The sequence below is a fragment of the Leptodactylus fuscus genome, chromosome 7 (genome assembly GCF_031893055.1).
Source record: "Leptodactylus fuscus isolate aLepFus1 chromosome 7, aLepFus1.hap2, whole genome shotgun sequence".
Taxonomy (NCBI): domain Eukaryota; kingdom Metazoa; phylum Chordata; class Amphibia; order Anura; family Leptodactylidae; genus Leptodactylus; species Leptodactylus fuscus.
Window position 1 is genome coordinate 49943468 of NC_134271.1, and position 24615 is coordinate 49968082.

General features: G+C 41.7%; 1 protein-coding gene across 1 annotated transcript; it reads right to left on the minus strand.

Moving 5' to 3' along the window:
* Nucleotides 1-54: 54 nt before the first annotated feature.
* B3GNT9 (UDP-GlcNAc:betaGal beta-1,3-N-acetylglucosaminyltransferase 9) lies at nucleotides 55-23779 on the minus strand. The gene is made up of 2 exons (XM_075281888.1): nucleotides 23473-23779; nucleotides 55-1664 (listed from the first exon to the last, which is right to left on the minus strand). The coding sequence occupies exon 2, from the start codon at nucleotides 1602-1604 to the stop codon at nucleotides 375-377; it is 1230 nt and encodes a 409-aa protein (XP_075137989.1). The 5' UTR covers nucleotides 1605-1664; nucleotides 23473-23779; the 3' UTR covers nucleotides 55-374.
* Between the last annotated feature and the right edge of the window lie 836 nt (nucleotides 23780-24615).

A 24615-nucleotide genomic window follows, 5' to 3' on the forward strand; every position in this document is an offset into this window, starting at 1 on the left:
TACAAAAACAATTTGACTCAGATATGAAACGGAAAGCCACGAGTCACTGTATTTATTGCATTTTTCTGCCAAACAGAAATGGATTACTGAAAGTGTTAAAGTATATTGTGAAGCCTGCTTGTATGGCTTGGACTACACATACACATCTATGTAGTAAGACACACAGTGAAGGGTCTCTGTGTAGTCCTAGCCTCAGAGTTGTAAGTATGTGTGTGTGAGATTACATCAACCTCTTAGGATGTCCCTATAACCGCTTCATAGCCTGGACCCCAGTTGGCTCCAGGCCATTGTCCTGGGACCCTTTTGTCTATGTATTATGTTAAGACAGCTTAAGATGAAAGACCCAAAAACATATTGTTATCCTTGATGCTGTTTTAGCTGGTTACAGCTTTGATAGTTGGCTTTGCCTTCTTTCTTTTCCAGTGGAAAGGTTTTTTTATCCTCTGCCTTTGAGAACATGGTGGTTGTTGGCTATGGAGAAGATTCCACATCAGCCATATCTCGGCCGCCTTCAGACTGTGAACTACCATTAAATCTCGGTAGAAGCAGGGATCGAATGTCTGTAAATGGGGAGCAGCAGAGGGCTTTGTAATACCAAATGTTTTAAACCCAGCATGTAGCACTGGCGTAATATTAACCCTTTGCAAGCACATGCCCAAAAACACATCATCTATAGGGAAAAGCTCAACTTCAGTGCAGGACTTGGAGAGTTTTTTCATTGTGACACCTGACATCAGGAATCCTCCTCCGCCAGCATATGCTGGATACATTCCTAACCCGTACATTGTCTCTGGTATGTAATATTTGCTTTTCTTTGATCGTATTGGCTTAGCATTGTTTATAATGTCCCCAACAAATAAGTCTGCCGAGGGGTCCTGAGACTGCAGAAAATGAACCAGATTCTCTACATTGACAAACACATCAGCATCACCTTTGAATATAAATTTGACATTGCTGCAATACTCCTCGGCCCAGTTAAGGAAGTGAATCTCTTTCAAGGTTAAATTGAAGAAAGTATCAAGAAAATCCCATAGTAAAATATCTTTGTAGTAATGACTTTCCTGTTGCATGAGAGATTCCCACATAGACACTGCTGTTTTATTTCTGGGAGTTCCCAAAAGGAAGACTCTTCGTACCCTGGCGCCATTGATGACCACTTCTCTTCCCCAAGTCTTGCGGACACTTTCACGTCGATCAAAATCTTCCACAATGGATTTCACAGCAATAAGAAGGAAAGACTCTCCTGATGGCTTGTTACATTTATTTGGCTGATTTATCAGTAGGGTGAAGTTGCGGTAATCTTTATTCCTAAGGTATTGTCGAAAGTCAAAAGGTGGCAATGTCACTACAGAAGGAGGGCTGGGTTTTACCTCTTCACTGGCCTCTTGGGCATTGTACACATCTGAGAGTAGTTTGGCTTTACTCTGACTGTCCTCAGATTCCAAGAAAGTCTTTGGCTTTACTGTCTGCAATGAGACAGTAGATTTCTCCGGCTTAGCTGGAGATGGTATTTGTGTTGGTCTTAACAAAGTGAAGAGTAAAGTGCAAAGAACAAGTGCCAGGAATAAGGTGCAGAAGACATCGCCCTTCAGTCGAACTCTCATTGTTGTCTAACCATTGAATTGCATTAGTTTCTCAGGTCATGAACGGTCATTTGAACCCATCTGAAATAAAAGAAGAGAGTCATTTGGAGAATGCAAAATAAGCGTAGCGTTCAGTAAATACATACAAATACTTGTCATGTATCTTAGTAGTTAAGAGTCATAGTAATGAGTAATGGAAGAAGCTTCAACCTTATACCCACTTGGTTGAGTGACTTCATCCACTGTTATTGATGACATAATTCTCTATAATGACCTTACAGTTATGGAAAATACCATTCTGGCTTGGCAAGTTGGTAGAGTTTACTTATTGTACTGATGTCTTGTATGACAATGTGAGCCATAGGGGGGGGCGTTCACACTACCGCTACTGTCCAACCCAGGGTTTCCATTCTAAACCCTGGCGAAACTGGACAGGGGATGGCTTGCCGGAGGTCAGCTTTAAAATCCGTTCATTTGAATGGGTTTTTAAAGGTAATCTCCGATGTCCATATGCAGCTTCTCCGCCTCAAAACCGTTTTTTTTTTTGTTTGTTTTTTTTTGCTTGGACACAAAGTCCTGCATGTACGACTTTGTGTCCATGTAATAAATACAGGTTTCCAGGCAGTGAGGCTGAATATGGACATTGGCAGTTACCATTAAAAAACCATTAAAAGGAATGGATTTTAAAGCTGACCTCCGGCAAGCCATCCCTTGTCCAGTGGCGGTAGTGTGAATGTCCCCTTAGTTTTCAACTTTTTCAGTGTATTCTACAAATGTACTACCAAATTTTAGCCACTGTCAAAGAATACTTTCGTACAGGGGTCTGCAAACTTCAGTACTCTAACTGTGGTTTAACTACAACTCAGTGTGCATAATTGGAACTGCAATAGAAGTAAATAGAGAATGCTGGGAGTTGTAGTTTTACAGCAGTTGGACTGCCGAAAGTTGCTGACCCATAATTTTAGTACAAGAAGAAAGTGAAGAAACTTTTCTGTCCAGGATTATATAGAGCAATAAGAGGATCCAAATCTGCGTGACAATAATCCATAGTTGTCAATTCTGAATTTTTAGTGTCTGGCAAATGATAGACTTCATACCACATTGATGTATGGTGGTGGAATACAATGCAAGTGCCAAGCTTAAATACTACTGTAAAGCTATGCGAACTATAATCCAATATGAAAAGGAAGGACGTATGATAAAATATAACGTCTTACTGATTTATATCATTAGATTAAAGCATAGAAAAAGTTAATTTTACATGACATGAGTAACATGTACATGACATGATCCTCAAGGAGTCTCTGGTGTGTCGGGAAATTAAGAGAATTAAGGCAGACAAGGCCGGCGGACCCGATGGGATAAGCGCAAGAGTTCTTAAAATGTGCAGTGACCAGCTGTGTGGTATTATTACGCACATGTACAATATGAGTCTAAAGCTAGGAGTGGTACCTCAACTGTGGAAAACATCTTGTGTGGTACCAGTCCCAAAGAAACCCAACCCGATGGACTACAATGACTACCGAACCGTAGCACTGACATCTCACCTGATGAAGGTCCTAGAGAGACTGGTCCTGACACACCTACGCCCCCTAGTGAGCTCCGCTCTGGACCCCCTCCAGTTTGCCTACCGGCCGGGCATTGGGGTAGATGACGCCATCATCCACCTTCTTCATAGAGCTCTCTCTCACCTGGAGAAACCAGGGAACACTGTGAGAATAATGTTCTTTGATTTCTCCAGTGCGTTCAACACCATTCAGCCAGAGCTACTGAGGGAGAAGCTGAACCTTGGTGGTGTGGACCATCACCTGTCCAACTGGATCCTAGACTACCTGACAAACCGCCCTCAGTATGTGAGAGCCCAGGACTGTGTGTCTGACACTGTGATCTGTAGTACGGGGGCACCACAAGGTACAGTTCTTGCCCCATTTCTCTTCACACTGTACACTGCTGACTTTAGGCACAACTCATCCAGCTGTTACTTACAGAAGTACTCCGATGACTCTGCTATAGTCGGCCTTATCACTGATGGCGACGATAGGGAATACAGAGACTTAAATCGGGATTTTGTTGAATGGTGCCAGCAGAACCAGCTCAGGATTAATGCTGGGAAGACCAAGGAGATGGTGGTGGACTTTAGTAAACGGAGAGGTGCTCCGACCCCGGTGGAGATCCAGGGGACATGCATTGAGATAGTCAGGACCTATAAGTATCTGGGTGTGCTCCTCAATAATAAACTAGACTGGGCTGATCACCTGGAGGCGCTGCACAGAAAGGGCCACAGCAGACTCTACCTGCTCAGGAGGCTGAGGGCCTTCGGAGTCCAGGGGTCACTTCTTAGGGCCTTCTTCAACTCTGTGGTTGCCTCAGCCATCTTTTTCGGTGTAGCCTGCTGGGGGAGCAGTATATCAACCAGGGACAGAAATAGACTTGACAGGCTGATCAGGAGGGCCAGCTCTGTCCTGGGGAGCCCCTTGGACCCAGTACAGGTGGTGGGTGACAGAAGGATACTGTCCGTGGTGACCTCCATGCGGGAGAACAAATCCCACCCCATGTATGGGACCCTGATGGGACTTGGCAGCACTGTAAGTAACCGTCTGCTTCACCCCAAGTGTGAGAAGGAGCGCTATCGCAAGTCCTTCCTTCCAACCGCGACCAGGCTGTATAATCTACATCAGACCAAGCGAAGATCCAATACAGATCTAGGTCAATGGGTGCATAATATATAGTACCATTCCCATGTCCTGGGAATAACATGCTCAAAGATACAAATAAATTTTGTCAAGATTCAGTTAACTTCTTTAGTGACCACCTTCGTAGCTATCATGTATCTTAATATAAAGAAGTCTATGGAGACTGTCTCCTCACTTCTTTTAATATCATGATGTCCTGTCATGGAGAATGATGGGAAAATCTGAATGTGGTTTGTGCAGCTTGTACCATATCCTTTAATAAAGCCTTTCAGACAGTTTTAAGACTCCCCTGATGTAAATAAGAAAACTTATAAAAATATAGTGTAATGAGTTCAGATTGGTCCCCAGGAAGTGAAGGGTGAATGTTTTATGTGAGTCAACCTTAAAAAGCTGCAATTTCAGTTCTGGCTGAAACAGCTGGGAAGTATCTCTGGAAACCAGCCTGTTACGGAAAGTTGAGTTTCTTAAACTTCTAAGAACCAATTGCCAAAATTGCAGATTTTGGCAATGAAAATCCCGTTCTCCTGCGTTTAATAATTTTCTCCAGTGACTTATTTCACAAGCTTTCTGGGAGAATACTTCTGTGCACAATTAGGCATATTAGGGTTAGTGTATTGGGTGGAATATCATCTATGTGGAATAGAAGACTTCAGAAGAACAATGAGCGTTTATTTTCCAGGTCTGGGGCTTAAAAGCAAAGTGTGAACTTTACGAGTGTCTGAGAGCTGGAAGTATTGGCCCGTCCCTGCTAGTCTCTCCAGAAGAGGGATTCCCGCAACATGGATAGAACAGAAATGATTATCATTTCAGGCACGTCTTTCATTTGTCCAGTGGGCACTTTCCATTGGATTTGGGATGACTGTAGCTATTAGGACTGCAAAACTGCTTTCCTTGTGGTGAACAGCAGCCATATGGATTCGGTTATGGAGAAGCTCACAATTTTGTATTGCATTTAACCCCTCAATTTACAAAAAAATGAAAAGTTTTTTTCTTCTATCAAGTTAATTGAAATTCTATTCCTCTATATATAGTTATTGTATATTGATTTTAGGGAAATCTGATGGGCAGCTAGCTTGGCTACCCCTACACTGTCCGCTAGTTTGTCAGGGTCTATAAGGAGGGACAAAATGCTTCACAATTTGGGCACCAGGTAGTGAATAAAGTCCCATTCTACTTGTCCCATGGTAGGATCACCAAGGAGATCATCAAGAGACTGTGAAAGCTCTTTGAGATGACCATTATCTAGCAATAGAAAAATTTACAGAAAAATATGGTTAACAACTGTGATCTGTGAACTTTACTGTACATTCTTGATAGTAGAACCTATTTCATTATGTCGAAGGTTATATGTAGATATTTTAGAACATGGATTTACTTTACCAAATATATAGAGTTGCTTGAAAATTTATTAACCCTTCAAAATTGTCACTGTTTTAGAGATGAGCGAGTAGTATTCGATCGAATACCTCCCCGGCATAGATATTGGTGTATTCGAGGGGGCCACACGGTGGCTCAGTGGTTAGCACTGCAGCCTTGCAGCGCTGGAGTCCTTGGTTCGAATCCCGCCACGGGCAAAAAAAACATCTGCAAGGAGTTTGTATGTTCTCCCCGTGTTTGCGTGGATTTCCATCCCCTACTCCAAAGACATACTGATAGGCAAAAATGTACATTGTGAACCCTATGTGGGCTCACAATCTAAAAAAAAAAAAAAAAAAAGATATTGGTGTATTCGGTCGAATACCATGTGGTAAAAGCAGTAAAAGTTCGATTCCCCTCTCACCTTCCCTGGCACTTTTTTACACCAATAACTATGCAGGGGAGGTATTCGATTGAATACTACTCGCTCTTCTCTACACTGTTTCTGCATAAATTTGATCTAAAACTACATCAGATTTTCACAAAACTCCTAAAAGTATATAAAGAGAACCAAATCAAACCAATGAGTCAGAAATATGTTTGGAGAAACAAAAACCCTGGATTCCAGCAACAAATCACGTTAGTATAATGGTTTGGGCCTGTTTTGCTGCATCTGGACCAGGATAATTTGCGTTCATTCTTGTAACAGTTACTTCTGAATTATACCAAAAAATTCTAGGAAAAATCTGGGCATCTGCTCGAGAGCTGAATCTTAAGAGAACATGGGTAATGCAGCAAGGCAACGATCCTGAGCAGAGAAGTCATTCTACCAAAAAAAGGAAGGACCTGAAGCAAACAGTTCATGGGAGGAAACCCACCAACATAACAGAGGTATACCTGTTTTATATGGAGAATTGGCCTAAAATCAGATACTCTAAGACTCACAGATATCTGATATTGGACAGTTTTCTATAAGAGAGCTCTATAATGATTTAAGTCTATTTTAGAAGAAGTGTGACCAATATGAGTCTTTATGATGATGCTATCTAGACTGTGTACACTACAGTGAAAGTTATGTAAATGAAGCTTATGCATAAAAATGGAAGGTACTATAACTTTGTAATGTACTTTGTGCTTCAATACTTCGCCATTGTTAAGCTATTTCTTTGCTGTCAGTGAATGAGAACAAAGGTTCACTAGCCACAAGTCTCCAAGCAACTACTAATCTGAGCAGACTTTTAGGAATGGAAAACCCTGTCAGGTTTATGATATTGGCAGCTACAGACGTCTGACTCGATAGTCCTAGACTTAATATGGAATGCTTTGGATTTTCACATTCTCATCTCATTGGAAAGATGTATGACATTCATTTTAGTCTTTCATTACACTATTAGCCCAGATGTTCCTGTTTCTTTGTTTGCTTATAAACAGAACATATGGCCACAAGCCATAACCATTACTACCACTACTACTAACAAGTATAGGAAAACTTAGCAAACACTGTATTAAACCATCTCTGTGACTATACAGCCAGTCCCAGAGGTGTAACTAGAAGATACTGGGCCCCAATGCAAAGTCTGTAATGCTGTCCCCACTTACTGATATCTATAATACTTGTGTCTTCTTATATGACTCCCTCAGGCTCTGGGATCCAGTAGCGATTGATACCTCTGCTACACCCCTGGATAGTCCTGATGTCAGCTGTGAAGTGGAAATAAGTGTATCCCGTCTAGGCAACGCTCTGTGAGTGCAAGAGATCAGGAGTAGACAGAAAAACATTTATGTGTTTAGCATCTACTTCGAGTCTTGGCTTTGACAAATTAAAAATATTGATCAAATACTGAAGTGTAAAGGAACCTTAAAGGGGTTTTCCTGGGTTATGATATATATGATAGATATATATGTCCTACTTTATTCTTAGTATAGATCATCCATATCTGATCAGTGAGAGCTACTAAAGCAAATTCCAAGCCCTGTTCTCAAGCCACTGATGTCACATTCATTGGTCTCAGCTCAGTCCTATTTCAATAAATGGTACTGAGCTGTAATATTAACTGTTTTCCAAAATCCACTGTACTGGTACGGCATATGCTAGGTGTTTAAAGATGGTGGCCACTCAGGAGCCAGGCAGGTGTCCGCTGTTTTATACTGCTCGTGGGCATTAACCCTTCTGGAGCCTCGGTCAAAGCTGGCCGAAGCGCCATTTTACCAGTGGCACATGGGCGGGGATCGTCAGCGCCCAGAGCAAGCTCCAGGGTCGGCATCCCATTCCTATAACACCCGGGAGCCTTGTGAAGGCTCCCAGGCCTGTCTTTCATCATGTTTTGTTGCAGGCTACTCTATGTAGCCTGCAATTGAACAGCCAAATTTTTGCATTGCATTAGTATTGCAATGCATTGCATTAGTGATCAAGCCCCCTGGGATTCAAAAATTGAAATCACTTCCTTTTCCATAATCATGCACTGTGTATCACAGGACCATGGACTGATTTTTATCCACTGGTAGCAATTAGAATAAATAGCAGCAAGTAGAGATCTAGAAAGCCGTAAGGAATTGATACAGAAAGTATATTGGAAAATTGTACAACTTTTCACTATAGAAACAATAACATTTATTTGCTGAACTGGACAACCCCTTTAAGCTCTAATTCTGCTCCCCTTCAGCCTCAGGTTGAAAATAAACTATCCCTGTCTATCCCTACAAGTATGCCAACATGTTTATTTATTCCTTTTTCTAATTTCTGGAGAACCCCTTTAGGTCTGGGGTTCCGACTATACAGCTCATAGAGCATTATCTAGACTAGTTTTATCCTTCTGAACATAAACAAGGTTATTTTTATTAACTGACAGCAAACAAAAATCTTAAGAAATGAGTAAGAATTGAAATATAAAGAATATTACAAGATCTTTGCTTTATGCAAACTTTTACATAAAACCAAAAACTCCAGGTATTTATTATTGACATTCTCCATAATTCAGTATCCCCTTCTGCTCTTTGCAAAAGTATTGAACAGGGCTGTGGGGTACCAGGGGGTGCATTAGTAATAACAGGGAATGTGCTGGTAACCACCATTACGCCCCAGATAACCCCTCAAAAGGGAGTCTACCACCTTTCCTAAGCATATTCAACAGTCACTACCCTGTTACAGAGCACATTACAGCGATAAACAACATACAATTATGATGTATGTCTCTGTTGTAGATTTGGAGAAAAACTATGTTGAATTTGAATGCAAATGAGGCAGTTGGTGCACTGGAGGCGGGCCTTTGGCTCCCTGGGGCTCTGCTCTTTCCACACAGACCCCTCCTCTCTGTGCTGAGCAGTGAGAGTAGATTGACTACAAGAGCAGTGCTCCAGGAGCTGAAGGCCCGCCCCCAGTGCACCAGCTGCCTCATTTGCATATCACTTCAAAGTTCTTTATTCTCCAAATCTTCAAAATTGACATGTATAACAAAGATATGTTGTTTATCACTGTAATGTCCTCTCTAATACGGTAGCAGTTGAATATGCTTGGAGACATTGTAGACTCCCTTTAAGGCAGTAGTCTGTAACCTATGGCTATCCAGATGTTAAAACCACAACTCCCAGCATGTCCTGACAGTTAAGACATGCTGGGATTCACAGCTGGAGAGTCACAGGTTGCAAACTATAGCCTAAGGAACAAATTCCCAAAGACGTTGACTCTTCAGGACTGCTATTTCCTGTTGTCTCTTTTGTATCACATATTTTACTAATAAAAGCAGCATCTGTCTGAGCTTATCGTCCTTAAAGCAGGTCAAGACAACAGAAGAAGTTCTCTCAAATATTTCCTTGCGGTTAAAAAAATAAGCTGAAGCACAAGATATAGATTATGATGTAGATTTTACTTATGGAGCCCAAATGTCATCTGTGATATAAGTTTCTGGTGAGGAACCTTAATAAAGAAGTGGTGACCAGGCCCATTTCACCTCACAAAGTGTGACAACATAGAAGATGTCCCAGTAGGAGAAGACGTGCCCTTAAATCTCTGTACATCTAATTTGCATGAGAATAAAACATTAAGGGTCAGTTCACATGGAGATTTTTGACATGGTTTTTCCGTGTGTAATTTGGCCTCCAGCCCATTATTAGACTAGCCAGCCCACTGGGCATGGCCAAAAAGCACATCCCTTTATTTTTTTTCAGGAGCCATTTTCACTTGGAGAGTTTGGATGGTCGTGGTTAACTGCATCACCCAGCTGGATATTATGGCAGAAAAACGCAGCTGCATCATCTTCACAGCCGAGCCAAGAGGAAAGTGAGATGCGGATTCAAGTCTGCCGCCGACATATGCCACTAGTCATGTTGGTGGTGGTCAGTATGTTGTAGTTAACACCCCGGACCACCCCTTTTGGGATGTAAGCCAAGAAAATGGGCTGAAAAATGCCTTGCGGTTTTGGGCGCGGTTTTTGCCAGTTCAACGTCAAAATCCGCGTCCAAAACCGCAATGGGGATTTTCCACCTTCCATTGACTTGCGTTGGTTTTTTCAGGCGGAATATGCCTGAAGAAGAGTCATGCTGCTTTTTTTCCATTAGTGGAAAGAATCTGCTAGCAGAAAAAAAGAATTAGTGGAATACATAGAACTCTATTGGGAGGCTTTTATTTTTTTAGGCAAGTTTTGAGACGGAGTCAGCGTCAAAATCCGCACCAAAAAACTCTGTGTGAACTGACCCTAAATCTTCATTAAAATGGAGCAGCACGCAGAATAAGAAAAGCATCTTTGGAACATTTGGTGTCGAGGCCGCCCTACAAAGTACTATCATTAGGGCTCGTGCACACGGAGTTAACGCGAGCATATTGTAGCATAATACACGTGTATAGAATGCACATGTAGAAATAACACTCCCATTGACTTCAATGAAATCTTTTACACGTGTAAAAAAACACGCTGCTGACAGACGCCCTTTAATGTGCATTTCCATATTCTGAGTTGCCTTATCACTGACTTGTGCAAAAGGAGATAAACGCTGCTAACTACAACATCAATAACTACATCAGAACACTGTAGCAGTCCTCCAACATCCCATACTTAATTTTTGACAATTGTCATAACAGTATGAGACAGAGGCATAACTTGAGGGGGTGCAGTGAGTGGGCCCAGGAGCCTTAGGGGGCCCATAAGCACTGACATCACTTAAATGGTCTCATCTACCACCGGGTCCATAATCCTGTGTGTGTGTGTGTCTGTGTGTGTGGTGGGGGTGGAGGGGTGTGTGTACATAACCCACACTCACCACATGAAGGCTGATTAAACTTCTTTGATCACCTTTGTGAATCCCTCTGATCACTGGAAGTGAGTTCATTGGAAATGTATTCCCCCTGTCCTCTGATGAACTTGTTTGAGACAATTTATGATACTTAGCCTTCCACTGTCAATAAAGAGAAAATTAACCTTTTGATGCCAATTAGAGAAATTGTTCAGAGTATAGTCAAGGACGGACTCTGGGGGGAGGTTGTTGCACAAAAAGGAAGAAAATTGCTGTTGGGGTCCTAACCTGGGCTTTTGGACCATAAGCCTCTAGATACAGCACTGGTCTGAGGACATATGCCTATAAAGAGGTTATATGCTAAATGCTCAGAAGTCTTTATGAAGAGCATGGCTTTGCTTGCCCCTGGTCCATTGTGGAAAAGTGCTTGTGTTTTTGCCTCGCTGGCCATTATATGAACATAGTCACATTTGATTTACCATTTGGGACATAGGATGCATAGAACGTAATGCATTGTGCATTGGTAGAATATAAACTGCTGCAAAAATGTACAGTATGTGTAGTCAAGATGTTAAAATAATGTATGTAATTTGATTTACCTTTAACTTAGGGAATACATAATAAAGACAGAACTGTTACAAGGCCCACGAGGAAAGGGGAGATAGATTGAGCTCACACAAGGCCAGCGACAAGTTATGTGATACCAGCTAGTCTAGTCACAAGCATGCAGCTCTGCAAGACATAGGAAAGAGTTAGCAGAGAGCAATAACACTAGGTTCACACCTGCGTTCATGTCTCCGTTCTATGGTTTCCGTCTTCTGCATGGCAGAAGACGGAAACCATAGACCGGGTCCGGCCGTGCGCGGCGGTGAGCGTTTTAGGCTCTCCGCCGCGAAACCTGATTTTTTTATCCGGACACAGAGTACTGCATGTCCGACTCTGTGTCTGGATTATAAAACCCGGTTTCGCGGCGGAGAGCGCAAAACGCTCACCGCCGCACACGGCCGGACATCTCTCTCACCCATTCAAATGAATGGGTGACAGAGACTCCTGCAGGTTTCCGTATCCTGCCTCTGTTTTAGGCAGGAAACGGAAACCTGAACTACGGAGAGGGCGACGCAGATGTGAACGAGCCCTAAGCAATGAATTGCTGTGTTCCAGGATGGTGACGACATGACCCAGCTCCAGCAGGGGCTCCAGTTTACATTTTTTCTATAGGTCCTCTCTGTGCTTTGTTTTTCCCAGTTACATAGCTTTATATGTAGAGGGCTAACGTACACACCCAAGCTACACAAAATTGTCGCAATCTCACTCCAGGGGGAAGTGTAGAAAAGGGAGTAATAGGACAGAACTTAAATACATAAACACGTGCCGCATTTACCAAGCAATGTGCGGCATGATCAAATTTGCACAAATGACGGAAATGGAGACTCCATCATAAATAACTAAACTAGATCCCCTATGGGAGAAGAACTTCATAACACGGCATCTGATGGAATATGGAAATCTCTGCTTGCCTTGGTGGAGTCTAAGCCCATTACAGTCCATGGTTGTCAAATTACGCATAAAAGTCTAAATAACCTTCCTGTGAATGTGTGAATTTCTTAAGGCGCTATGAATCCATATACCCATCTGTATTTTCTCCATTTTCCTGTATACCAGAGAGTAGTACAGGATGGTCTCATAACAGTAGTATGTATGAGGTCTTCTACTCCAACAGCTAAAGCAAGGAGGTCTTTAGCTGTTGGGGACTGTTATTCTAAGCAGTATCCAAATAGAGTATTCAAGTAAGTAAACCTTCTTAAAGAAAAGAGATGTTAATGTAAAATGTATATGCTGAAGACTAAGCAATGGTTGAATTGTTTCGGTGGGATAAACAGTTATTATCCTTCTTTCTAACCGTACATGTAGCAATGTTTATATAACCGACTTTCTGCAGTGACATCACTTCGCGTCTTTCCAGCCTCGGCCGTTTTATTTTCGAGTTAATCTGGCACCAACTTCTCATCTGTGAAGCAGATATTCTTTCACAATCATCATGAGAGACTCAGCCAACTGGTCCGACATGACTGAAGTGGAAATTATTCATCTGCTGAGTAAGTATAATGACTAAATGCGGATGAGGGTTTATATATGGAGTGTTACAAGCAGAGGGGTAGCATGGAGCAACAGGCTAAGAGAACAAAGCTGGCCATGCATATACAAGTCCTCTCGTCCTTCTCATACACATGTATACTCAGCTCATCTGATATGTCTGATCTTTCATTGGGGAAGGACACCCCCCTAAAAATAAGGTAGTCAGCCAATCTCACCAAAATCTGCTCTTCAGCCATTTTCTATCCAATGAATATTAGAACCTTAAGGGTCCATTCACACAGAGTTTTTTGTTTCTGATTTTAACGCTGAATCCGCATCAGAATCCACGTGGAAAAAGAGGCTCCCATTGACTTCAAACCCAGTTAATGGGAGGCTTTTTTTCCACGTGAGTTCTGACACGGACTCAGCGCCAAAAAACTCCATGTGAATGGACCCTAAATGGGATACTCTCTTTGTTCCCTATTTTTAGTGTTCACACTTCTTACTTTCTGTTGCCAAAAATACTTACTAAAGAGTTACAACAGATTAAATATAAAATTACATAAAATACATCATTTAGATAAATTGCACATAAGAAACAACTTCTTGATATAGCATTATAACATGCTAGCTACCTATTCTCTTGTAACCACCTCCTGAAGCGTGAGAGAAAGCAAACCATGTGTTCCTATGAAGATCTATACAGCAAATAGGCCCCAACATAGATATTTGAAACTTATAAGTCATTTTTATGTCATATCCAGATCATTTCAGGAAAATTTAAAAAAAAAAAAAGAAAAAAAAAAGACTTTTCTAAGAGTAAGAACAGACTTTCTAGACTTTCACCTCTTTAGAGGCTGGGGATTGTGGCTAATGGCTATGTGACAGACTGGTGAGGTGGTCAGTCTTCTGAAGATAATGAACTACTAGTTGCCTGCGCCAATTAACCCCTTTTGTGCCTTGTAAAATACATCCAGTGTTCCATAGAGCCTTACAACTCAATGTGTGAACTTTATAGAATATCTCAATGATTTATCACCTGCCTTTTTACAAACTGAGGATAGACCACACATTTTAAATGGTCTGACTGTCAGGACACCCACAGAGCAGCTATTTCCTGAGCATGTGCTATTGTTTACATGCCAGGAGCTGTGCTGCTCATGTGCCACACAATTGGTACTGCAGCATTGTCCCATAGACTTAACTAACTTAAAGGGGTTGGGCGCTTTCAGACCAATATTGAGAGAACAGTGTTACTTTTTCTATAATAAAAAAATAAATAAATAAATAAATTCCAATATACCTTCCGTATCAATTCCTCACAGTTTTTAGATCTCTGCTCAGTGCCATTCATTCTGCTTATTCCCAGTGGATAAAAGTCAGTGCATGGTCATGTGATATACTGTCTATACTGTCTATGGTCATGTGATGGAAAAAGTTGTACAATATTCCAATATACTTTCTGTATTAGTTCCTTCCATTTCTAGATTCTGCTTACAGTCATTTATTTTACATACTCCCTAAAAAAATAATAATAAAACATAAAAATCAGTCCATGGTCATGTGATATACAGTTTATGGTCATGTGATGGACACACAGGTGCACAGCTCGTTACCAGGCAGATGTCTGTTTACTGTGCTGTGACTATAACAAGCTGTGCACCTGTTTGTCCATCACATGACCATAAACTGTATATCACATGACCATGGACTGATTTTTATGTTTTATTATTATTTTTTTAGGGAGTATGCAAAATAAATGACTGTAAGCAGAATCTAGAAATGGAAGGAACTAATACAGAAAGTATATTGGAATATTGTACAACTTTTTATTATACAAAAAATAACATTTGTCTCTCAATGTTGGTCTGAAAGTGAACAACCCCTTTAAGTAAGGTACAGTGTTGGCCAAAAGTATTGGCACCCCTCCAATTCTGTCAGATAATAATCATTTTCTTCCAGAAAATGATTGCAATCACAAACTCTTTGGTATTAATATCTTCTTTTAATTTGTATTCAATGGAAAACCACAAAAAGAATTGTCAAAAAGCCAAATTGTATATAATTCAACACCGAACATAAAAAAGGAGTGGACAAAAGTATTGGCACTGTTTGAAAAATCATGTGATGCTTCTCTAATTTGTGTAATTAACCGCACCTGTTACTTACCTGAGGCACCTAACAGGTGGTGGCAATAACTAAATCACACTTGCAGCCAGTTGAAATGGATTAAAGTTGACTCAACCTCTGTCCTGTGTTCTTGTGTGTACCACATTGAGCATGGAGAAAAGAAAGAAGACCAAAGAACTGTCTGAGGACTTGAGAAGCAAAATTGTGAGGAAGCATGAGCAATCTCAAGGCAATGCCAATACTTTTGGCCAACACTGTACACAAAGCACTATTAGCACTGGTCACCTGCATTTGCAGCCTCGTCAATCTTCATGGACTGTAGCCACAGAGTCAGAGGTGGGTGTTCAGCATTACACTTCACAGTTGTGGCAATGCTCTGCACTGTGAACAGTAGTATATTTCCATATCACAGAAATAACAACTGGGCAGCACTTGTCAAATTGTGGAATCAACTTTATTCAGGCGCAGCTAAACAGGACTGGGGAGCGATCACCAATGTTGATTGGATTGCCACATAATGGACACTGCCCACATATAAATTGCTCTGCTGGGCATTACAACTATAAAAGTCATCACTGCTCTCATCTAAAATCACCCTTGGGTGCCGATCTATTTAGCCATATACACCTATAAATCCCATACCCGCCACTACAGAAGTAGAAATAGTGTGTTGCATAGTTCCTGTGTTCTGCTACATACAGCTGATGTACAGTGTCCCGACAACCACGCCCGTGGTTCTAAAATTGACGGACTATCCTAAAGATACATTTCCATGGCTGTTTCATTCATCTGAAGGGGCTTATAAACTGATGCATATATTACAAAAGCAATCTTTTTCGGATCAATGGAATAGATTTTTTAGTCACAGACATTTCTGCAAGAAATCTGCTGCAAGTGAATATAGCCTTGGACAATAGTATACAAAGACAAAGACAATTTACATAAATATATCTTCATGATTGGCATATGACATATGATTGGCGACCATAAAATCCCCTAACACAAGGGGGCTGAATTCTACAGAACATCCAAACTCTACATTTCACTCTCTGAAATGTTCCCTTCAATGAGCCTGAATTCTCCCTTAGATGTGATGCCCCATATCTGTATCCAAGGAGTACAAGGCATTGTTTTCTTTTGGCAAGTAGTGACTTGTATGCAGATTGATTTTAGAATTATAAGGGCTAGTTCACACGTGAGTATAAGGGGAGGTTTTTGACAGCGGATTTCGCGTCCAAAACCTCCCCTTATAATGGTGGTCTATGGAGACCGCCGGTCTTCTGTTCTCCGCTAGCGGCGAGCTGCTGCTAGCGGAGAAAAGAAAGGACATGTCTGTCCGCCCCCAGCAGCTCCCTCCTATGTCGGCTCATTCATTTGAGCCGACAGCAGAGGGTTAAGCCGCGACAGTGATGGTCGCGGCGGGCGGGTTTTGACAAGAGAGAGACGCGGCTCGCCGCGTCTCTCTCTGTGTCAAAACCCACGCGGGCAGTTCACGTGTGAACTAGCCCTAAGATGAAGATCTCAAGACTCTTAGAGAACTGATCATCCAAACTTTATGCTTTTCTGGTTTTTAAAAAAGCTTCGTAAAACTGTAAAAAAAAAAAGAAAGTTCAATTGTAAGGAAAAGTTAAAGGGGGTGTCCAGAAACGTGTTTTGGATACTGATGACCTGTCAATATTGTAATAATTATGTTCATTTACTAAGAAACTGTAATGATAATTGGTCAGTGAAAAAGGGGTTTTCTGGGAACTAAAATATTGATAAGTCATCAATATTAGATATTGGGGTCTGACACCCAATACCCCACCAATAAGCTGTTTGAAGAAGTTGCAGTGTTTGGATAAGGGCTGTGGAGTAGTTTCCTCTTCACTCGCACAGACTTCTCACTGTTCCCATCAACCCCTTATACAGAAACTTCTTTTCAGTGCATGTAAATGGTCAGATTGGTTAGAGAATCAAAACTGCATTGGATACAACTTTCTGCTACTTGATGTAGGTTTTTAACTTTACAAATGAAAAACATTTATTTTAACATATGGTTAACTAAACTTACCTATTCTATCTCCCAATTACACTGCCGGTGCCCCATCAGGTCACAACTAAACTGCCTGATTGGGGGAAGAATAGCAAATCTGTACAAGTTGATTGACAGCTTTTCGATGATCATACCAAACACCGGCCAAAACACCGATTGATCATGTCAATCACTTGGCAAAACACCGGCTGATCATGCCAAAAACTGACCAAAACACCGGCTGATCATGTCAATCACTGGCCAAAACACCAGATGGTCAAGCCAAAAACTGGCCAAAACACCGGCTGATCATGCCAAACACCAGCCAAAACACTGGCTGACCATGTCAATCACTGGCCAAAACACCGGCTGATCATGCCAAACACCAGCCAAAACACTGGCTGACCATGTCAATCACTGGCCAAAACACCGGCTGATCATGCCAACTGCTGGCTAAAAATATCAAACTTTTGCTACTTTTTCTACATCCTAATGACTTCCGTCGGACCTGTGATCTATCAGGAGCACAAAACAGCACAGCACTCTCATCTATTGCAAGCATGGGGCAAGAACATTGATTGTTACCTTGCCTCATACTCTGCCCAGTGCGTCTGTCTGCCAGGTAGGGCCCCATCCTTTTGTCAATCCATAGACCAAACTCCTCCATCACCAAACCCCTGCTGTAATCTACAGAACCCCTATGTCCCCACATCCCTCCCACCTGGGCACAACTTCTGGAGGATCAGCAATCCAGCAGGAGGTAGCAGTGAAAATGTTTGAAAAAAATAAAAAAATTCCTCCTAGTAAACACCCCCCTTCCCCAACCATACAACCCGTTCCAAGTGCCTAATGGCAAATACAAGCACTGTGCTTGGAATGTAGTGAAAAGGCCATTGCACTTGTCCAAATACTGCAGTCTCTTCAATCAGCTGATCCTGATGTGTCAGGTGTCAGATCAGATATTGGTGGCTCTCCTAAGAATAGGACATCAATATAAGAGTCCCGGAAAGCTTCTTAACGTGCTGCTGTGATCACTTACTAGAACTTAGCTGCATTGCCTGTTGGGAGTTACATCTAGTCTGACATCAACCTCATGTCTTATCATTATTTCTTTGTCTCTTCGTCATGCTTTACACTGCAGCTTTAATTGTAAGGGTGAATGCACACAGAGTTTTTTAGCGAGGATTTTGACTCAAAATCAGCCTCATCATAGAGTTCTATGTATTCCGCTAGCAGAAAAAGGAACCCATTGAAGTCAAAGGGAGGCTTTTTTTTCCAGCGCTGCATCTGATGCGGATTCCACACCAAATTCAGCACCATTTTCCTCCATGTGAATGCACCAATGGTGAACAAAAACACAACTCAAGCTTACCAGGAGTCGGGTATATGGCGATGACTGTGAATTATTATCTATCTTTCAACTTGTAGTGAGAACTTGAGTATCAGCTTTGTATTCTTCAGCAAATAACAGCACATTTTACAGATATTTGGCAGCTGACCGACTTTTGACAAGAGGTGGAGCAGAATTATGAGTTAGTGGAGGAAAACATCTGTAACAACACAGTATCAGTCTTATTGGCATCCAATCAAATCTTTGTTATGCTAGGTTCACACATGCGTTGCATCTCCACTGTTCGGGTTCCCTGACAGACTGCTAAAACAACAATTACACACAGAACATAGCAGACCCCACTTGGCTATAATGGGGTCCATCAGGGGTCTGCCTGGTGTCCATTGTTTTTAGACTGAAGCCCCACGTTGCAAAAACACAGTGTTTTTCATTACTTGCAAAGTGAATGGTATTCTGGTTAATCCCATCCACACATTGCAGAAAAAAAATTCAATTCAATATTGCAGCATGTCATATACAGTCCTATGAAAAAGTTTGGGCACCCCTATTAATCTTAATCATTTTTAGTTCTAAATATTTTGGTATTTGCAACAGCCATTTCAGTTTGATATATCTAATAACTGATGGACACAGTAATATTTCAGGATTGAAATGAGGTTTATTGTACTAACAGAAAATGTGCAATATGCATTAAACCAAAATTTGACCGGTGCAAAAGTATGGGCACCTCAACAGAAAAGTGACATTAATATTTAGTACATCCTCCTTTTGCAAAGATAACAGCCTCTAGTCGCTTCCTGTAGCTTTTAATCAGTTCCTGGATCCTGGATAAAGGTATTTTGGACAAACAATTCAAGTTCAGTTAAGTTAGATGGTCGCCGAGCATGGACAGCCCGCTTCAAATCATCCCACAGATGTTCAATGATATTCAGGTCTGGGGACTGGGATGGCCATTCCAGAACATTGTAATTGTTCCTCTGCATGAATGCCTGAGGATTTGGAGCGGTGTTTTGGATCATTGTCTTGCTGAAATATCCATCCCCGGCGTAACTTCAACTTCGTCACTGATTCTTGAACATTATTCTGAAGAATCTGCTGATACTCAGTGGAATCCATGCGACCCTCAACTTTAACAAGATTCCCGATGCCGGCATTGGCCACACAGCCCCAAAGCATGATGGAACCTCCACCAAATTTTACAGTGGGTAGCATGTGTTTTTCTTGGAATGCTGTTTCTTTTTGGACGCCATGCATATCGCCTTTTTTTATAACCAAACAACTCAATTTTTGTTTCCAAAATGAAGCTGCCTTGTCCAAATGTGCTTTTTCATACCTCAGGCAACTCTATTTGTGGCATACGTGCAGAAACGGCTTCTTTCTCATCACTCTCCCATACAGCTTCTATTTGTGCAAAGTGCGCTGTATAGTTGACCGATGCACAGTGACACCATCTGCAGCAAGATGATGCTGCAGCTCTTTGGAGGTGGTCTGTGGATTGTCCTTGACTGTTCTCACCATTCTTCTTCTCTGCCTTTCTGATATTTTTCTTGGCCTGCCACTTCTGGGCTTAACAAGAACTGTCCCTGTGGTCTTCCATTTCCTTACTATGTTCCTCACAGTGGAAACTGACAGGTTAAATCTCTGAGACAGCTTTTTGTATCCTTACGCTGAACAACTATGTTGAACAATCTTTGTTTTCAGATCATTTGAGAGTTGTTTTGAGTAGCCCATGATGCCACTCTTCAGAGGAGATTCAAATAGTAGAACAACTTGCAATTGGCCACCTTAAATACCTTTTCTCATGATTGGATACACCTGGCTATGAAGTTCAAAGCTCACTGAGGTTACAAAACCAATTTTGTGCTTCAGTAAGTCAGTAAAAAGTAGTTAGGAGTATTCAAATCAATCAAATGATAAGGGTGCCCATACTTTTGCACCGGTCAAATTTTGGTTTAATGCATATTGCGCATTTTCTGTTAGTACAATAAACCTCATTTCAATCCTGAAATATTACTGTGTCTATCAGTTATTAGATATATCAAACTGAAATGGCTGTTGCAAACACCAAAATATTTAGAACTAAAAATGATTAAGATTAATAGGAGTGCCCAAACTTTTTCATAGGACTGTATACCTGTGGAAATGCTGGCGTTTTCCCTATAGGGATAATAAGGGCAGAAAGTCTACAGAAGAAGACTCCACGAAAACGCAATGAAAAACGCAGCAGAGAAAAAAAATGTGATGCTTTTCCACCAAGTTTTTTTCCACAGCTTTTTCTTTGCTGCATTTCGTTACATGGGGCCTTAGCCGTTAACTGAAATTGGCAGGACTTTTTCCTCCGTTGATTTCTAACAGAATCTGCGCAGATGTGAATGTGGCTTTAGCTGCCTTTCTTTATATAGAGTATTGATAAATGGACTCATAGACACATCACAGGTTAACTATGGACACGTCTATGCCATATAATGTGAATTAAGTATTGGACTTTCCCTACAGTTTTATATATAATACGTTGTATATAACATCCACCAAGTCACAAAGTGATCTCCGTTGATCCCACGTTCTGACATGATAATAGAGCTCAGTGACATTCAATAAGATCTAGCAGCAAACCATGGTGAGTTTGGAAATGAGCTCCACGTACTAAACTTATTCCATGTAGCTTAGGCCTAGCGGGCTGATTCACAATACTTTATTAAAGCCTAACTATCCCTTAAAGAGGACCTTTCACCATATCCGGGCACATGCAGTTCTATATACTGCCAGAAAGCTGACAGTGCGCTGAATTCAGCGCACTGTCGGCTTTCCCGATCTGTGCCCGGTGTGAAGAGCTTACGGTGCCGGTACTGTAGCTCTTCTATGGTCAGAAGGGCGTTTCTGACCATTAGCCAGAGACGTCCTTCTGCCTCGCGGCGCCAATCGCGCTGTGCTGTGGAGCCGGGAGGAACGCCCCCCTCCCTCTGCTCACACAGCTTGTCCGTAGACGAGCATTATCAGGAGCGGGAGGGGGCGTTCCTCCCCGCTCCACAGCACAGCGCGATTGGCGCCGCGAGGCAGAAGGACGTCTCTGGCTAATGGTCAGAAACGCCCTTCTGACTGTAAAGCGCTACGGTACCGGGACCGATAGCGCTTTACACCGGGCACGGATCGGGAAAGCCGACAGTGCGCTGAATTCAGCGCACTGTCAGCTTTCTGGCAGTATATAGAACTGCATGTGCCCGGATATGGTGAAAGGTCCTCTTTAATCTGAGACCTGAATTCACAGGCACAGGCATAAAGAATGCTAACATATAAGGAGGTCTGTGATGGGGTTTCTGTAGTTGTCACTGTGCCTGCTCGGGCTATGGAAAGATTTGTGACTTATTTTTCCAGACAAAATTTCTTTGTTTTATGTCGCATAGCTAGTATAACTATGAACTTGTGTATGAATGGATCCATGCAGCGGTGTAGCTAAAGTCCAGGCGAAGTCTGCACTGGGGTCCCCTACTTCATCCCTACGGCATATTTTTGACAGCAGTGGTTATGTGTACTGCCACAGTGTCCCATAGACTTGAAAAACTGAACAGCTATTCTTCCCACAACCGCAGTTATCAAGTTTATGGAGAGTAAGCAGTGCTGTCATGTAAACAATGCATTTCACTTTGTGGGGCCTTAGAATTTAACTGAAATCGAGCCACATCCTTTACCCAGCAAAATTGTTGTGGGTACTATTGTCATTTGTACCCACGACACGGTTTATCTGAAATTGGCAGGACTTTTTCCTTTGTCTATTTTTGTCAGACTCTGCGATGGAGACTCATAATGAAAAATGTCGAAAATGCATCACCTTTTTTTTCTGCAGCTTTTCTTTGCTGAGTTTCACTACATGGGACTTTAGCCTTAAAGTGTTATACCAGTTCCACGGCATGGATGACCCATCCTCAGGATAGGACATCAATAAGAGATCAGAGGGGGTCCAAAAGTCGGCACCCTTCCAGATTAGCTGTTGCAAGGGGTCGCAGTGCTTGTGCGAACACCTTGATTGCTTCACTATTTACAGCGCACGTCGTCAGTTTGATAGTGACCGTGTGATCTATTTACATCCTGGTCACTTCTATAAGACGAGGATCCAACTACATTGCTAGTCATTAAAAACTCAACTAGAACACTGACAAAGCATATGCTAGTGTGTATGGAGCCTTAGAGAAAGGAATTAACCTGTCACCACCATCTATACCACCAGGTCATCCTGGACATACACAGGGACAAATAAAGCAGCTCTAAAATGTCCGGACCCTCCAAACAACGTACTGTATCAATGTGGAAGGAGGGATAACTATGAGGTTAACTAAAGTTCTGAAATTGCAAGTAAAGTTATTATATGTAATAATCCTAATGAATCCAAAGAATCAGAAAAGAATATGACAAAACATATTGAATAGAGTTAAAAATGTCATCTTTTTCCCCATGTTTCAGGCTTTATATGTAATGCTGTTCTGCATTATTCCAGCTGATCTTACATTATTCATGCAGGACGCTCTATGACAGCTTTCAATGTGGACTATTAAAGCGTTTTACATTTATGTACATTGCTAATAAATTATTAAGTTATTCTTGGATTCTGTGTAGATCATCGTTTGGACAAGGTCCATTAATAAGTATTATGTACAGAGTATATGGACCACAAATATGAGGATGCTTAAAGGGAAAATGTGCATCATTTATAAGAGGTAACACCTTGTATATAGCACCTAACTCTCATAAAGGCAATGTCCAACCACTTTATAATAAGGCTATAATAGGGCAAACTATGTTAGTGGTAGTACATTCATAGCTGATGCAGTTACATCTCCGGCCCTTAATAGGGAATCAGCTAAAACATCAGTACTTCTTATTTCACAATCAGGAATTTAGTATAATTCTTATCACTAGTGTGAACTGGGTCTTAGGAAAGCGTAAAGTAAAAGCGGAGGTAAAATAGATTTAACATGTTCAGTGGTGTCAGATACAGACATGTTAGATATTTCCTCCTCAGTTTAACCCGTCACTGAGTATATAACTTACCCTCTCATATTTTCCAGATTAGACAGATCTTCTGCCAGAAGCTTCATGGGCAACTAGTGAATCTCCAGGGGCTGAAATTGTATCCGTCCTGCTGTGTGCTACACAAAGTCTTGTCTGTGATGTGGCAGAAGGCACGAAGTTCTGTGCACTTTTTTAGAGAGCAGAGAGCTTCGGGGCAGCTGCGGACTCTGGCTGGATCCCCCACACTGGGTCTGATTTCTTGCCAGGCTGGACATGTCAGAGAAGTGGGATAGGGAGGAGAGGGGTGCTTAAAGTGGCAGATGTCCCATTGCTGCTACATACAGGACCCTTCTCAGGCTTTTGTTTTCTTTGTGTGGAAGCCTTTTTCTCGGCACTGCCAAATAAGCACATCTGGATTTGTTTCAATCTGTACATTCCCTAAACCTCTCCTCCTGAATAAAGCTGAGCCTGAGCCAGACGCCCCTAGACAGGACTGGACTTGCATCCATGTGTGCTACAACTACAACTGTGTGTTTCTGTGTTCTCTTGTGTGTAGTGCCAGAATACCCAACTGGGTTCTCTGAAATTCTGTAAAGATTGAAAGAACTGAGCACATGTAGTATTAGTTCATATCCAGTTTATATAAAGAAGTGATGGCGAACCTTGTAGAGACCAAACTGTCCAAACTGCAACCCAAAACCCACTAATTTATTGCAAAGTGTAACACAGCAATTTAATCTTAATACTGTGCGGATCTACAATTGTGGACAGTTATGGACCCACAAATGGGGCTTTACAGGATCTGTTTTAGATTAAAATATATCAGGCACTCATAATAATTCTGCAAAAAAAATCTTTCATTTTATTAGTAGAATATGCAATCCATTAAAAAAGGTAGGTTAAACGTTTTTCGTCCTGTATGTCAGACCATCATCAGACCTGCATTGCCTTTTTTGGATGTGATATAGAGAGATAGGATGAAGCAAAGCGTCAGTAGAAGTACCAAGTAAGTAGGAAGTGCCCAGGTAGTTATTAAGACGCCAATAGGCAGTGGCGGATCCAGGGTTTGCGGGGCCCTGGGCAATTGACTTTGGCAGGGCCCTACGCGCAGCGTGCTGCAGCAAATTAGGCCCCGCCCACTTTTATGTTGACTCCACCCATTCTCATTCATTTTTCATGTGA

Coding starts and splice junctions, on each gene's coding strand:
- B3GNT9 (XM_075281888.1), bottom strand. CDS start 1,604: ATGAGAGTTCGACTGAAGGGCGATGTCTTCTGCACCTTATTCCTGGCA.